General features: G+C 52.9%; 1 protein-coding gene and 1 long non-coding RNA gene across 6 annotated transcripts in view; one reads left to right on the forward strand and one right to left on the reverse strand.

Moving 5' to 3' along the window:
- The window catches only part of MAPKAPK3 (MAPK activated protein kinase 3), a 32248-nt gene that overhangs the window by 15779 nt on the left and 2229 nt on the right, over positions 1-14240 (reverse strand). Inside the window, exons 1-2 of one of the 5 annotated variants that reach the window (XM_054550677.2) lie at positions 2478-3114; positions 1805-1928 (exon numbers count right to left, since the gene is read on the reverse strand). The exons of the other annotated variants lie outside the window; for them this stretch is intronic. Coding sequence (XP_054406652.1) covers positions 1805-1840 — 36 coding nt within the window. The 5' untranslated portion in view covers positions 1841-1928; positions 2478-3114. Of the gene's footprint in view, positions 1-1804; positions 1929-2477; positions 3115-14240 lie in introns of those variants that run through there. 5 annotated transcript variants of the gene reach the window in all.
- On the forward strand, positions 3081-13452 carry LOC129058249 (uncharacterized). The gene is made up of 3 exons (XR_008523285.2): positions 3081-4125; positions 10195-10285; positions 11345-13452. It is a non-coding gene; the product is annotated as an uncharacterized LOC129058249 (long non-coding RNA).

Below are 14240 nucleotides of genomic sequence, written 5' to 3' on the forward strand. Positions count from 1 at the left end.
CACAAGACTCAGGAAGCTTGTTCTGAAATAAATGTGTACATCAGTGCGTGGGTGTGTGCATATGTAGGGGTATGAGGAAGGTATGTGGGGGTGTGTGTGTGCGTGGGAACATGAGTGTGTGTATCATTCATACATCCATGTGTAGGGGTGTGTGCATGGGTGTGTGGGGAGTATGGGGGTGGGTGTGTGGGCCCATGGGCATATGTGTGTCTCCAGTCTCTGCAATATTGACTTTGAACTTGCAGAGAACAGGATTTATCCATCTGTCCATTTGTTCATCTAATATTTTCTACTTCTCCAAAGTACCTAGCAGAGAACTGGCCATAGTGAGGTGCCCAAGAAACATTGGGGGGTCTTATTGCTACAACTCAACCTAAGACAGCCTGTGCAAGAAGGTGACTAAGCCCAGATGCCTCCATTCAGACCTCCTCTCCCACTGGGACCCCATCACCATGGCAGGGCCTAACATTTCTTGTTGCCCAGAACTAGAAAAGCACTCTGTCTGTCTTCTTAGAGATCGAACAAAGTTGGGATGTCTGCAGTGACTCTTGGGAACCAGTCCCCAACACCCTCCTCCAGCCACTTCCTCGCCCAGGAAGGGCCCCCTATCCAGGTCTACCCACCCACACATGGGTGTCCCCATCTAGCTCACCCCAGTGCTGGGCTCTTCTCAAGTTAAAGTGCCCACAGTATCTCCATCTCTCACATACAGGAAGTGCCAAGGCTACCAGCTTGGACAAGCAGTTTCCCCAACACCCCTTGCAGCCATACCCCAACCTCCATACCCCTGGCCAATTAACCTGCAGCCCCGGCCAGGCTGCTGTATGGCCTCTGCCAGAACACCCACTGTTTCTGGGGGAAGAGAGCTGACTTATCTCTCCCATCAACGAGACAGTAATAAATTAAGAAGCTGAAGCTCTGGATTTTGTGACAACTCACAATATGAGAGACATCAGCCCTACAGCAAAGGGAACTTCCTCCTGGAGGCCAAGGATCTAGTTCCTCTCACCACCCCTTGAGGCCCTCCAAGCGCCATTATTTCTGCAAGCCCTGCTTATTAACAACAGTATTTCAGACATTTTATAATTCTAAAACAAGACAGAAGCCAAACCAAACAAAAACAGCAGATTCTCTTTAGAATGAAGAAAAAGATAAAATGCGCCAGAAACCCATGTAAGTTCATAACTATAAATGAGGACAAATTTTAATTCTGAGCTTCCTGGAAGTCTTGCAAAGAAGGAAACCAGTTAGGCTTTGCTGCTTTTATTACCCCATGAAGAGGAGCACAGATATTCACTGAACATTTTCTAGGACGAAATTCTAAAAGGGATTTCACATCAAACCTTATATAGGAGAAAACCTTCTGGCAACACCTTCAACAGCAATTCTGCAAAAGATACAGACTCAAATGAACATATCTAATATGGATTCCCCCATGAAGACTGAGGCCAGCAGATATACCTCAGCTATCGCCTGGCATGTGGGCCAGGAGTGCTGAGGTAACATCACCAGACCTTTATTTTCTTGGGATTCCAGCTTTGTTTTGTGCCGGAGGACAGAGAGGAGAGGAGCAGCAGGGACCAGCATGGCCTCCAACACCTTCTGTCCCACCTAAGGCTCTCATCCCAGCCTCAGGCAAAGGCAGGCCAGAATGCTGAAGATTAAATCTCAGTGCATGTGCTCAACACCAAATCTCAGGCAGCAAAACTGTAGAGAATGTTGTAGGGAAATTCAGGTTTCATTGTTGGGAACCCCTATTCTTACAGAGGCAGGCCGTGAATAAGACAAAACACTTTGAACCTACCATACTCCCTCCTTGACAAGTCTTCGACTCAGCCATCTCTAAGATCTCTCCCAGCTCCTGGTTGTATGATTATTTGGGATTGTTTCCCATGAGGATCACATCTCAAATGATATAAGAGACACCACTGGAATAGCAGAATTTATTTTACAGTCAGTTGTTGAAACCCCTGCCAGTGCTGCTGGCACCTGTGTGGGCTATTAACACACTCGGACCTGCCAGCCAGTGTGACCCTTGTGAGCTGCTTTGCCCACTCAGAGAATGGGTCACAGCCTCAGCCTCTGCTCTGCAGGGAAGACGTCAGGATGGGACTGACCCTGAATTCAGAGTTCAGAAGCAGGCTTTTCCTTCTTAAAGCTTCAGCACCTTCCTTATAATGCCAGAACCCCACTCCCGCCCCCCATGTCCTCCCTCTCCCTCCCCACAAGGGCACCGGTGCTATTTGGAGAGCTGGAAGGTAGTGTCATATCTAACTTTTTAGCCACAGTTTCAAATCAGAGCTGCAGACATGTGCCATTATTCTCTCACAAACTCATTTTCCGAGCTTTCGTAGCTCATTAAAGGAGCTAATGGAACTAATTTTGCAGCTATGGATGAGTTGGCCTCCTGCCAGATGAGACCTCGCTTCATTAAGTTCTGACCACATCCTGTCCTCTGTCTCACCCTGTCCATTTACCTCTCCTCCTCAGAGGCTCGGTTCCAAGGAGGGCGGCTCACGTGATACCACTGACGCCAAATGTCCAGGCCCCAGGTAGGTGCTGAGGGAATGATGGAGTCAGGTGGGATTAGCACTCCCTACATGACAACAGTCTGTCCCTGGTGCTGGGCCAGTACTGTGCGGAGGCCACCTCACACAGAGGTCACCATTACCCAACAAGCATCAGCAGCGCCCTTCTACCTGTGGGGAAATGTCCTTCTGGGAGGTTAAGTGACTTGCCCAAAGTCACACAGCTGGGCAGTGAGAGTCAAGACTTGAACCTGGACCTGTCCCCTGCACTGGGGACCATGTACAGCTGCTTCACCCCTTTTCCATGCAGCTTCAAGGCTTGGAGCAGGCACTCATCCCCACAACACCAGCCTGGGGAAAACAAACAGAGAAGGCCCTGCCACTCCTTCCGAGAGCTTGGCCCACGCCCCTGGTCTGGACCAGGCCCTGCTGCTCGGTGGCTGTTACAACAATGGCAGATGTTCACGGAGCCCCGCCCTGTACCAGGCATGTCATACCCATTAGCTCTTGCCCTTCAACTGCATTGTTAGCCACCATTTTCAGATGAGGAAACTGAGGGTCAGGGAGGCTTTGTGGATTCTCTGGGTCACATGGTTTGCACATGGCCACCACTGAGTCAGAGTTCTTTGGGAACCAGGATTCAACTGTACAGGCCTGCCCATGTACAGATCCCCTCCCAACTCCTGCAAACATGTACTGGCCCTGTCTGGGGGCTAGGCCTGGAGTGGGACTGGGAATGCTGCCATGGGCACTCTGTCCTCAAGGATTTAGGGGTCTATGGATGAGTCACTGCCAACTGGGATGCTTGATGATGACATGTACACCTGGGAAACTGGTCCTGGCACCTTCCCTTCCCTTCTCCTTTCTTTCCAGAACCAGAACCTGGCAGAACAGGCGAGATGGGGAAGGCCAGCCCCTTCTGCGGGAACTCATAAGAAAGGACGACCCCTAAACAACCACTCCCCTTCTAGGCCAAGGCCAGGACACCTGATGGGGAACAGGGTGGCAGCTTGACAGGCTGAGAACCTCCACCTGACCACTTCTCACCAGAGTTCTTGGGAGGGGAGGGGGTAGCTGAAGTTCCAAGCCTAGTGTCTTCCCAGGAAGCTCTGGGACAGGACAGCCAACACAAATTTTGAAATCATCAAGTCTTAGGAAGACAAGATTCCTCCAATTTACTAAATTTTGATGGCCTCAGTTGGTCTGCTTCCCACCAGCCCCAGACAACCTGGAAACAAAAGCTGAAATGCTAAGTCTGGGGGATGGGAAGAGTGGAGGGAAATGCTTCTAGAAAGAGGGACCTGAGCGAGGCTGCCAGGAAGGAAGAGGGAAGAACAGTGGGAACGTGAGTGCTAGAGGGTCCCAGTGCCCCAGACCAGGGACCATGCATAGCAGGACTAGCTGCAGCCACAGGGGTCCAGGTCTATCCCCAACTCCCCTGTGGCCTTGGGCAGGCCATTCAGCCTCTCTGAGCCTCACGGGCCCAATCTGGAAAGTGGGGATGGTGCTAATACTCTTGTTCCCAGGGAGCCACGAGGAGGGAATGAGAGCACACACAAAGAGCTCAGATGAACTTGGTGTCCGGTGCACACTGAAGGTATTGGGGGCCATGATGGTATGGGTGAAAACAGTTTCTGGGTTTGCTTGGGGACTCCTGGCTTCAGGATTCCCCTGGGTCTTCCTGAAATGGCCTTACACTCCTCCCCTCCTTGTTTCCCAGAATTCAGGGAAAGCTAGGTGCAGCCTTGGGGACCTGGGGGAGGCAGAACCTCTCCAATCCAGCAGGTCACAGGAAATGGTCTTATATCCTCAGAGGGGCACAGCCAGACTGGGCTCTTCAAAGGTGGACCAAGAACCTTGAGTCCACGAATCCTGTTTTGCTGTGAAAGGCTCAATAAGGAAGGGGAAGACCCTCCAGGGTGGAGAGAGGTGGCTGATCTTAGGGGAGGGACCCTGGGGAATGGGAACCAAGACTGAAAGAACAGAGACCCACAACAGGGAACTCACCCAGCTCTCAAGCTTGGTCAACTACAGGAGGGGGCCCATCTTCACTTCTTTGTGGCAGCCCCCTACTCTCCCAGGTGGCAGACACCTTTACACCCCTCAACAACTCCACACATCCTTTTGAACAATGTCCCTCCTGCAAAATGTGTGACCATGGCCAGTCCTTTCACCTTCCTAAGCCCCAGCTTGCATCTGTGAACTGGGCACCCACTCTCCTGCCACAAGGCTCCTGTGTTCCAGGTGGGGAAAGAGGCCCAGAGACAGCTATGGCCTCCTCCCCTCCCCCAGAGGTTCTACAGTGAGAAAGTGGCAGGATCAGAACTCCCTCTGCCCCTGACAGGTGTGGGATCCCAGCATTCTGCCCACAGCCTTCCCACAGAGGGCCGGGGGAGGCCGCAGAGACCACTTGTGAGCCCCCGAGTACATACTCAGAAGATCCAGGTTCTGGTATCTTCCTTTAACTTCAAAGAAGGGGATTTTTCTATCAAAATCAGCTACATAATCTGTGAAACTTTACCCTGGTTTTATTTCTTCTATGACAGTGCAAAAATAGGACATTTTCATCATAAGACTGGAACATTTTAGCAAACACAAGTGTTTTATTGTAATCTCAGAAATAATGTCCCATCAGTGGTCTCTCTTCATGAAGAGACCCCACAGCAGCAATGAAATATGTGCCCTCAACTGGCCAGTTGTGTGGCAGTGATGCCCACATAGCTGGCACAGGGTAACAAAGGGCCATACCACCCTCCCTAGCAGGGGTGGCCAGGGCAAGTGAGGTCATGCCTAGGTGACCCCTGCTGAAGCACTCAACAGGCCAGGCCTCTGGCCAGCTCTGGAGAGAGGGGACCCAAAACCCTCCAGCTTTCAGAAGAATGACAGCTGGTCTCTCTCGCCTGGAGGAGGTGTCACAGACATGACAAAGGAATCAGAAGTGGGCGTGGGGAGATGTACTGGCTCACCCGCAGAGGCATGGCACAGAGGCCCTAGGGAACCTTCCATCCCCACCCCTGACACTGACCTTCTATCTCATATCTGCTCAGCATCTCTCCCTCATCCTTTGGCTTCATTCACGTCTCTGCAGCTCCCCACACAGGCCTGGGTGAGCACAGGCAGCCATCGTTCTCCTCAGGCTCCTCCCAGGGGTAGCAGGGGCACTGGCCATCCAGGCTTCCAGTCTCCCTTGACCCCTGGCCCCTCTCCCCTCCTGCTCATGTTCAGCCAGAGGACTCCCAAGGCACCGACACCCAGCCTACTCCCGGAAGGCTTTCCTAATCTCTGATCACACCATGGAGCCATAGCTACGAGGAAGAAGGGGAGGCCCTGCCCTCTAGAGGACCAGGGTGGTGGCCTGGCAGCTCTGAGGGACACTGCCTGTTCCTGCCATGAGACTAGGCGGCAGTGACTCACCCCCCTTCTCCTGGGCCTGCCTAGGGTAAGGACACACCCTGGTACTGGCTCAGCCTGACTCAAGCACTTAATTAGGCCATGAAGTACAGTGGAAGGGGTCTCCAAACCTGAGTCATAACCCTCAGAGCTCCTGACCCTGGCAGAATATAGCCTTTGCTGGTGGCATCACCATAGCCAAATGTTCCCCCTGACAACATCGTTTGCTGACTGGTGTGGGAGAGGCATCCTGGGGCACCCTCTGACCAGTCTCTATGCTGTCTATCTGCTTGCAAGATCAGCCCCAGCAGTGGGCAAGGCAGGCCCCTGCGACCTGCCTGCTTCCCTGGCACTGCCGATGATCATTGCCCACCTAACATGTCTCCACAGCCAAAAGGGAGGCCTTTGCCAAGCAGAGCACCCAGGTCCTCATTTTTTTTTTTTTTTTTTTTTTTTTTTGAGATGGAGTTTCACTCTTGACTCCCAGGCTAGAGTGCAATGGCGCAATCTCAGCTCACTGCAACCTCCATTTCCCGGGTTCAAGTGATTCTCCTGCCTCAGCCTCTCAAGTAGCTGGTATTACAAGCGTGTGCCACCTCACCCAGCTAATTTTTCTATTTTTAGTAGAGACAGGGTTTCACCACGCGGATCTCGAACTCCTGACTTCGGGTGATCCACCCGCGTCAGCCTCCCAAAGTGCTGGGATTACAGGCATGAGCCACCGCGCCCGGCCCAGGCTCTCATTTTGCAGATGAGCAGACTGTGGCTCCTGATCCCCAGAGGAGCACACATGTAGGGAGGAATGGCTGAGAGCCAGGCCTGTGTTCCAGCACAGTGACCCTGGGTGAGTTACTCTGCCTTTCTGAACCTGTCTCTGCATCCATGGCATGGGCGTGATAATCCATTCTGATTCTGCGGTGTTTGTGCCTGGCACTCAGCAAGTGGGTGCCCTTACTGCCATCCTCCTGCCCCCTATGCCACTGCCTGCCAGAAAGCACGGAGAACACCTGCCAGTCCTTCTACCACATCCTGAGAAGGGGGCTGTTAATGTTGGGTGAGCATCTATGGATGAGCTATGGGTCTCTTGTGGAGGCTGAACCCTTAAGAATGGGGCAACGAGTGTGGCAGCTCAAGGTCCTGGTCCCTCAGGCCCCTGAAGGTAGCCTCTGAGCCTCAGCAGGGCAAGGGCGGTCAGGTGCAGGGTGCCAGCTAGAGAGTCTTGAGTGTTCACACCAGCTAGCGCAAGTGCAGCTCACAGTTCTGCCCTCTAAAAATGGAGGCAGGTTGCACCTCACACCTTGAGCCCTCCCAGACTCCCACCACCTCCTCTGGCTTGCTCTAAGGCTCTGACTCAGGTCAGACCTCAGCCCTGTCTATACCTCACTGTGGCTAGGGAACCCTTGGGGGTCATACTGTGCCTAGTCCCACACAATTGTCCCAAGCAGAAGTCTCAGACCATTGGGCCGTTAAAGGAGACCCAATAGCAGAGACTGCAGCTGAAGTTGACTTCACACAAGCCATGGGGGGGTGGCGGGGGACCTCCTCAGGTTACAGCTCAGCCCAAGAACTCCTGAGTCCACTGTTCTGACTGCCAAGGCTGCTGACACCTGGTCAAGGCGGCCAGCAGGAGGGGACACTGTGAGTGGCATGGGTATAGCACTCACTCCTCCTTCCTTCCCCACCCCCACCCTCCCCTGGGGTGGGGGTGGGGGAGTAAGCTGTCCGCTGACCAGGATGAGTCCTCAGCACCTGACCTGGCCCTGCTCTGTCCTCTGCCTGCCCTCAGCCTGCCAGGCTGCAGAAAAGAGGCCATCAGGCCTGAAACACATGAGACAGGCAAACTGGCAAGGCCCGGGAGAGCGGGGACAGAGCGATAGCAGGAGAAACAGGTGGAAAAGGAGAAATGAGAGGGACGAGGAGGCAGAGGACAGAAAGATCGCTAGTGCCATGAGGAGAAGGCAGCAAAGACAAAGCCCTAGTCTAAAGAAAAAGGCAACCCTAATCCCAAACCCGCCTCAAAAACAAAAGCAATCTTTTCAGCATCTCTGGCCTGTCTAGTGCTGAAAGGGCCTCCTGAGGCTCCTTGTTCCCCAAACAGGAGCCTCGTGTTCCTGCTCTAAGCAAAACCTCCACGGTTCCCACACAGCAGGATTTTAATCACAATTGCACAGGGCCTAATCCACTTAGTTCCAAACGGGCAGGAGGGTGGGGAGGAGCCCAGGACCCAGAGCTCCCTTCACGCCATTCTTTCCTGTCCCTCAAGGGGCTGGCTTCCCCAGGTGCAGGGCGCACCCAAGTGAGTCCTCATAAAAACCAATAATGTTTCACCAGCAAATGCACCCAGGCCACCCCAAATGAGAGCCCTGCCTTCTGAGAGTGTCTGCTGGCCTATGTTGTCTCATAGCATGAATGCAGGGATAGTAACAGTCACCGAGACCGGATCCTACTCCCCACCACATATTCAAACCCAGGGTTCAACTGCACCACAAAGATGATGGTTTTGCAAAAGATTATGAAACTGCATTTAGTCCAAAGTCACTTAGGGAGAATGTCACAGAAAGCATTTTAAGCCGAGAGCACCGTTCCTCTCTCAACCCCAAGGTGAGGCCTTTCATCTGGGACCACACAAGATGTCCAATAGATGGAGGGAGAGCAGTAGAACTAATGTTCTCCAAGGAAAACACCAGTGCTCACAGGAGCCATGGTCTCACTGCCCTGAGAGCAGCAGAGCCAGCTCTCCAGGAAGTGCTTGGTGCACACTCTCACGGCACAGGTATGCTTGGAATGCCTCTCACCTAGGGATGTCCTCAGCTCTTGCCTGTGGGCCTTCACCATTAGACATGGCAGCCTGGAGCCAAGGGAGGTTGTGGGCTTACAGAGCCAGATGTTCCAACTACTGCCTCCACCCAGAGGTCTTCCATGATGATGTCCCCAGTAGAGGAAAATGAGGGATCTAACTCCACTTCCCCAGGTGTGAAGCTCAGAAGAGATATAACAGACCTCTGTTGTAATGAAAACTGAGTCCTTCCCACATAGTCTGAACAACAGCCCAAGTGACCCAGGAGTCCCTGCAGCACCCTCAGCAATGGTGCTCTACCCTTCAAGGTCCTACACAAATGCCTCTTCCTCCACAGATTCCTCTGGTCCTCCCTCAGCTTCCCAGGCTTTGTCAGGACTTTGACACCAGCCCTGCTGAGGTCAACCACATCCTGCCAGAACACAGGTCTGCGAGTGGGAAACTGGTACTCCACAGCAGGTGCTGAATGCCTAAACCAGGCATATTGTCACACACATGCACACACACATACACATACACACACACCCACACACACGTGAGCGCACACACACACACAGGCACACACATACACCCTGTGCCTTCCTCTGTCATCCACATCCTTCTCAAACCAGAGGTCTGAATTAAACTGGTAACCTCTTCCAGGAAGCCTCTCCTAGCTGGCCCAGCCCAGATACAGTTTCCACTCGCCCACTCACCAGTCTGACTTCCTGCCCATGGTGCTCTGGGCTCTGCCCAGCTGCACTTGTCTGAGACTCACAAGGCCTGGGAAAAGGCACACGACCTTTCTGAGGTGGTCTTCACAGTCATCATGGTCCTTGTGTGCTGGCCTCATGGGACTGCCACCTGTCCAATCACTGGCATAGAGTTCCATACAGTGAGGAGGACTGGGCAGATGTATGTAGACACTGGCAGCATCACTCAGGGCCCAGCTGGGGCTGCCAGGGCTCCCAGTGGAGCCAGAGAGGACAGTGCCAGCATCTTTCCAAGGGCCAAGTCTCAGAGACCCTCCCGTGTCCCCACAGACTTGCATGAGGAGTGAGATGACTTAGATGCTAGGACTCTGGCATCAAACTGCCTAGGCTCACAGCTCAGCCCTGCTACCCACTAGTTGAGCACTTTGGGCAAGTTGCTGACCTCTGAACCTCATCCATATAATGGGAGTGATAAGAGTTAGGTAAGATAACTCATGCTGTGCCTTGTTGTACACTGTGGACAGGGCCTGCTGGGCAGAATGCTCTGAAAAACTGTTAGCCATTTATGGGGGTATCAGAATCCACAGCACCAAGGCCTGAATCCTGGAGAGCTGGCATCAGCTCCTAGATGGGATGGGAAAAGATCCTAGAAGCCCCAGCAGAGGTGATCCTGAGAGTAGGCTGGGAGCACAGCTTCGAAAACAGTAAGCAAGGCCAGCCAGGCACGGTATGAACCATCTCAGAACAATGAACCTCTGCCTAAAATTCCACTATTTGCATTTTGTAGGGTTTGATGCCCTCCCCAGGATCTTCATGAAAAAGCAAATTGCCTATCCCTGGCAGTTAACACTCTGGCTCCTCAGATTCTTTCCTTCCAGGTAAGGAGCAGCGTTGGGAGAACCCAGGGGGCAGTGAAACTATTTCCAGGGACTCTATTGTACCGGCTGCATAGTCCCTCCATGTGCCTCCTGATTTGTTGACTCTAACAAGTGGCCCTGCAGAGGCTGATCTGACCGGTCTGGAGATGGTAGGTGAGGGGTTGGTGGCTGCCAAATGAAAAAGGGCCTGGCCTGCCTGGCAGCTTCACCTGGCTTCAAATCCAGCTCAACAGCACCAGCCCCAACAGGCCAGCCTCACCCATGGAGCAGTGGGCACCATCCCCCCAGGGAGAGTGAGGCATCCAGGGTACTGGGCTCTGGATCCACTGCTTCCCAGTCTCTGCATCCATCATGTTCTATCTTCCTTTTGGCATTCTGGTTATACAGAGCCCCTCTGTCTACTCAGAGGTGCAGCCTGGACAGCAGGCAGGGGGCAGAAATGGTCTCATGAATGGGCATTTCCTTTCTACCAGGAATTCCCCATGAGGTCTGTTGAGGCAGTGGAACTGTTAGATTCCATTGTGAATTCCCAGACCTTAGGAGAGGAAAAATAGCATTTCTCTGTAGTTTATCTCTGAGCTGCAATCAAAGAACCCCTCTCCTGTGGAGAAGGTGCAACCTGGAAAAAGTCCAGCTCCTGATGCTCCTTCCAAAGCTCAGAGGGGCCAGAGCCTGGTTATTTTCATAAGCATTCATGAATCCCTGATATATGCCAGGCCTTGGGCCTAGGTGCTATAAAGGAGCTTGGAATCAAAGGGGAGTATTATGGCTTTAGGGGTCAAAGAAGGTTCCATTGCCCCAAAGCCAGGAACTCTGGGCAGCTTCCTGGAAGAGGTGGCACTGGGGCTGAGTCTTGACAGACGGGAAGAAATTCTTCAGTGCTGGAGAAGGAAAGATGTCACCTAAGGTAGAAAAGGGAGGTGGGCTGGACTGCAGAGGCTTTGAATGCCACAATTAGAGGCTCAGAACGTACACAGCCAAGTCCCAACATCCCTGTGTAATCTCAAATCCCTGTGAGACCTCCTCCTGGTCTCCACAGCTCAGTTTCCCATCTGTCAGGAGAAATATGCCCTCTTCTGTGTTGTGCTTTGAGGCATCACTGAGATCCCACATGCAGAGCAGCCTGGCTCACGGAAGCCAACTGGCATCAAGGGGAAGGAAACTGTCCCAGAGACGGCAGCCCCAGCAACCTCCCCAGATCCTGGGAACCAGAAGGAAGATGCCTGCTACAAAGACTTGACCCAGAGGACTCTGTAGAGGTCTCCTGGACATGTGGATCCACCACCCCACCACCCTACTCTCCTTAACAAAGAAGGGAAGAAGAGGGCACTGGGAGCCTAGAAGAGCTTCCAACATGCTTTAGGGGTCAGAGGGGAAGAGCCCCCAGCCCCACAGTCCATAACACAGGGGCAGGAAAGAAGACCCCACCATTATGTCTCTGTAAGGCCTTTTATTGCTTTTCTTTCTTTCAATTTTTAAGACGGGTCTCACTCTGTCACCCGGGCTGGAGTACAGTGGCACGACCACAGCTCACTGCAGCCTCAAACCCCTAGGCTCAAGCAATCTTTCCACCTCAGCCTCTTGAGTAGCTGGGACTACAGGTGTGTGCCACCACACCTGGCTAATTTTTTTTTTTTTTTTTTTTTGAGACAGAGTCTCACTCTGTCACCCAGGCTGGAGTGCAGTGGCGAGATCTCGGCTAACTGCAAACTCCGCCTCCTAGGTTCAAGCGATTCTCCTGCCTCAGCCTCCCCAGTAGCTGGGATTACAGGTGCCCGCCACTGTGTCCAGCAAATTTTTGTATTTTTAGTAGAGACAAGGTTTCACCAGGTTGGCCAGGTTGGTCTCCAGCTCCGGACTTTAAGTGATCCTCCCACCTCAGCCAAAGTGCTGGGATTACAGGCATAAGCCATCATACCCAGCCCTAATTTTTAAATTTTGTGTAGAGATAGGGGTCTTACCATGTTGCCAAGATTGGTCTTAAACTCCTGGACTCAAATGATCCTCCTGCTTCAGCCTCCCAAAGTGCTGGGATTACAGGCACAAGCCACCGCACCCTGCCTATCGCTTTTATTTAGAGATACTAAGTGCCACGGTCACTTCTGCCTGCCAAGAGGCCAAAAACCACAAGAGGGCGGGGCAGGATGTCAGGAGGGGAGAAAATTCGGGCCTCTGCTACACCCCCCACTTCAAGCCATGTGACTCACTTTGGGTCCCAATTTTCACGTATGCGATAAAGTTTGAGGGACTGGATCTTGGATGTGGTGGGGTAACTGATGTGTGACAAATCTGCAGGGCTGTGCCCAGTTAGAGGAAAAGCTGAAGGGTACTAATTAACTAATTAAGCCTAGGAGAGGGCACAAGTAAGAGGTCAGCAGGAGAAGCAGACACTGGAGGACCACCTGGCCCATACACCCTCTTCAAGAAAGGCAGTCCTCCAGTTCCTGCCAAGAGGACAGCAATGAGTGCTTGGGGTACAATGGAGTAGAATGGCTGCACTGGCAGCAGAAGGTAGCCTTGGGAGGGAGCCACTGAGTATGACTGAGGCCAAGATGAACCAAGCAGGCGGTCAGGGGCTAAGGGAAAGCAGAAGAGGCCCAGCTCCCTGGGAGGGAGGGACCTGCTCCTCTAGGGCCTCCAAAGAATAGCAACAGTTACAGGGACAGTGGCCATAGCTCTTCCTGTTTTATGAGTGTTTGCTGAGTTTCAGGCTTCCTGTTAAGCACTATCTTCCATCTTGGGCAACAGAGCCAAGAGGATGAGCATGAGACAAATGGGCAGAGATGGCCTGAACAAGGTCAAGTTATAAGACGAGGACAGGCCACCCTGGTTAACCCGGGGCACATCACCAGGGAGGCAGAAAGACACAGAGCCCACGACTGTTGCCTAGGCTGAGCTGGGGCAACTGGGGGGAGAGAGCTAGGCAGATGCAAGGAGAGGACTGTGATCCATCATGAGCTGGCTAAGCTCCCTGGGCCCAGGCCTGCCCATGTACTGAGGTCCCCAGGTCCTGGTCCTCCTGGACAATGGGCAGAAGCTATAAGTGGGGAGATGTCAACTTCCTCCTCATGGCCACAGCTACCACTCACAAGACAGGTAAAATGACTGTACCAGAGGTTGTGCTTAGCCCAATATTGGGAGATAGTAAATGCCTACTTAGCTGGGTAAGGACTTCTAGGCTTGGTCACTAGTGATACTAACAATAGGAAGGTCCTGGAGTGGGAGCCACATCTAAACCATGTCCCCTTTGAGGGCCAATTTAGGGCCAGATCCTGAAGGTCCCAAGCTAGTAGCCCCAGCCATGCTCACCCATAAAGGGGTACAGAGGGAAACCCACTCCAGGCCTGACCCAATTCCCAGTCCAGAACAAGGAGAGCACTGATGAGGTGCTGTGGAAGTTCTTGCAGTCAGAAGTTACCCCAAGTCACTCATCAGACATAACATCTATGGGGAAGGGGTTAAGTCCAGCCTTACTTAAAGCCGGCACTGTGTGGGCCTACAAATTCTGGTCTCCCACCCCATCCCTGACTCACCCACAGCATCTGGACACCACAGGGGCTGGTCAGAGCTCAGTCTTGGCCCACAGGGCCAAAGCCTTGGTAGTAAGAAGTGGGTCTCTGGCCTCAATCCCTCACCCACCCAGACTGCCCTCAATCCTAGCACAGGCGGAAGGTTAAATGGTGCCCAGAGGGGGATGAAAACTCTCATTCCTCATCCCCTTACCCCCGTCTGCCCTCAGAAGAGCCACTTTTTCCCTAAAAGACTCAGAGAATCCCATTCCTGATACTCTGAAAAGCTCCCCCACCCCATTCGACTGCTGGGTTAGTGGGCAAAGAAGCTATACCTGGGGCCCAGCCTCACCAGCCCAACCCTGATCCTCTCCTAGACCCACCCGCATGTTCCCTTCCAAGGCACTCTGGGGAGACAACCTCCTCTGTTGGACCTAGTGGTCCTG

Source organism: Pongo abelii, chromosome 2 (genome assembly GCF_028885655.2).
Source record: "Pongo abelii isolate AG06213 chromosome 2, NHGRI_mPonAbe1-v2.0_pri, whole genome shotgun sequence".
Taxonomy (NCBI): domain Eukaryota; kingdom Metazoa; phylum Chordata; class Mammalia; order Primates; family Hominidae; genus Pongo; species Pongo abelii.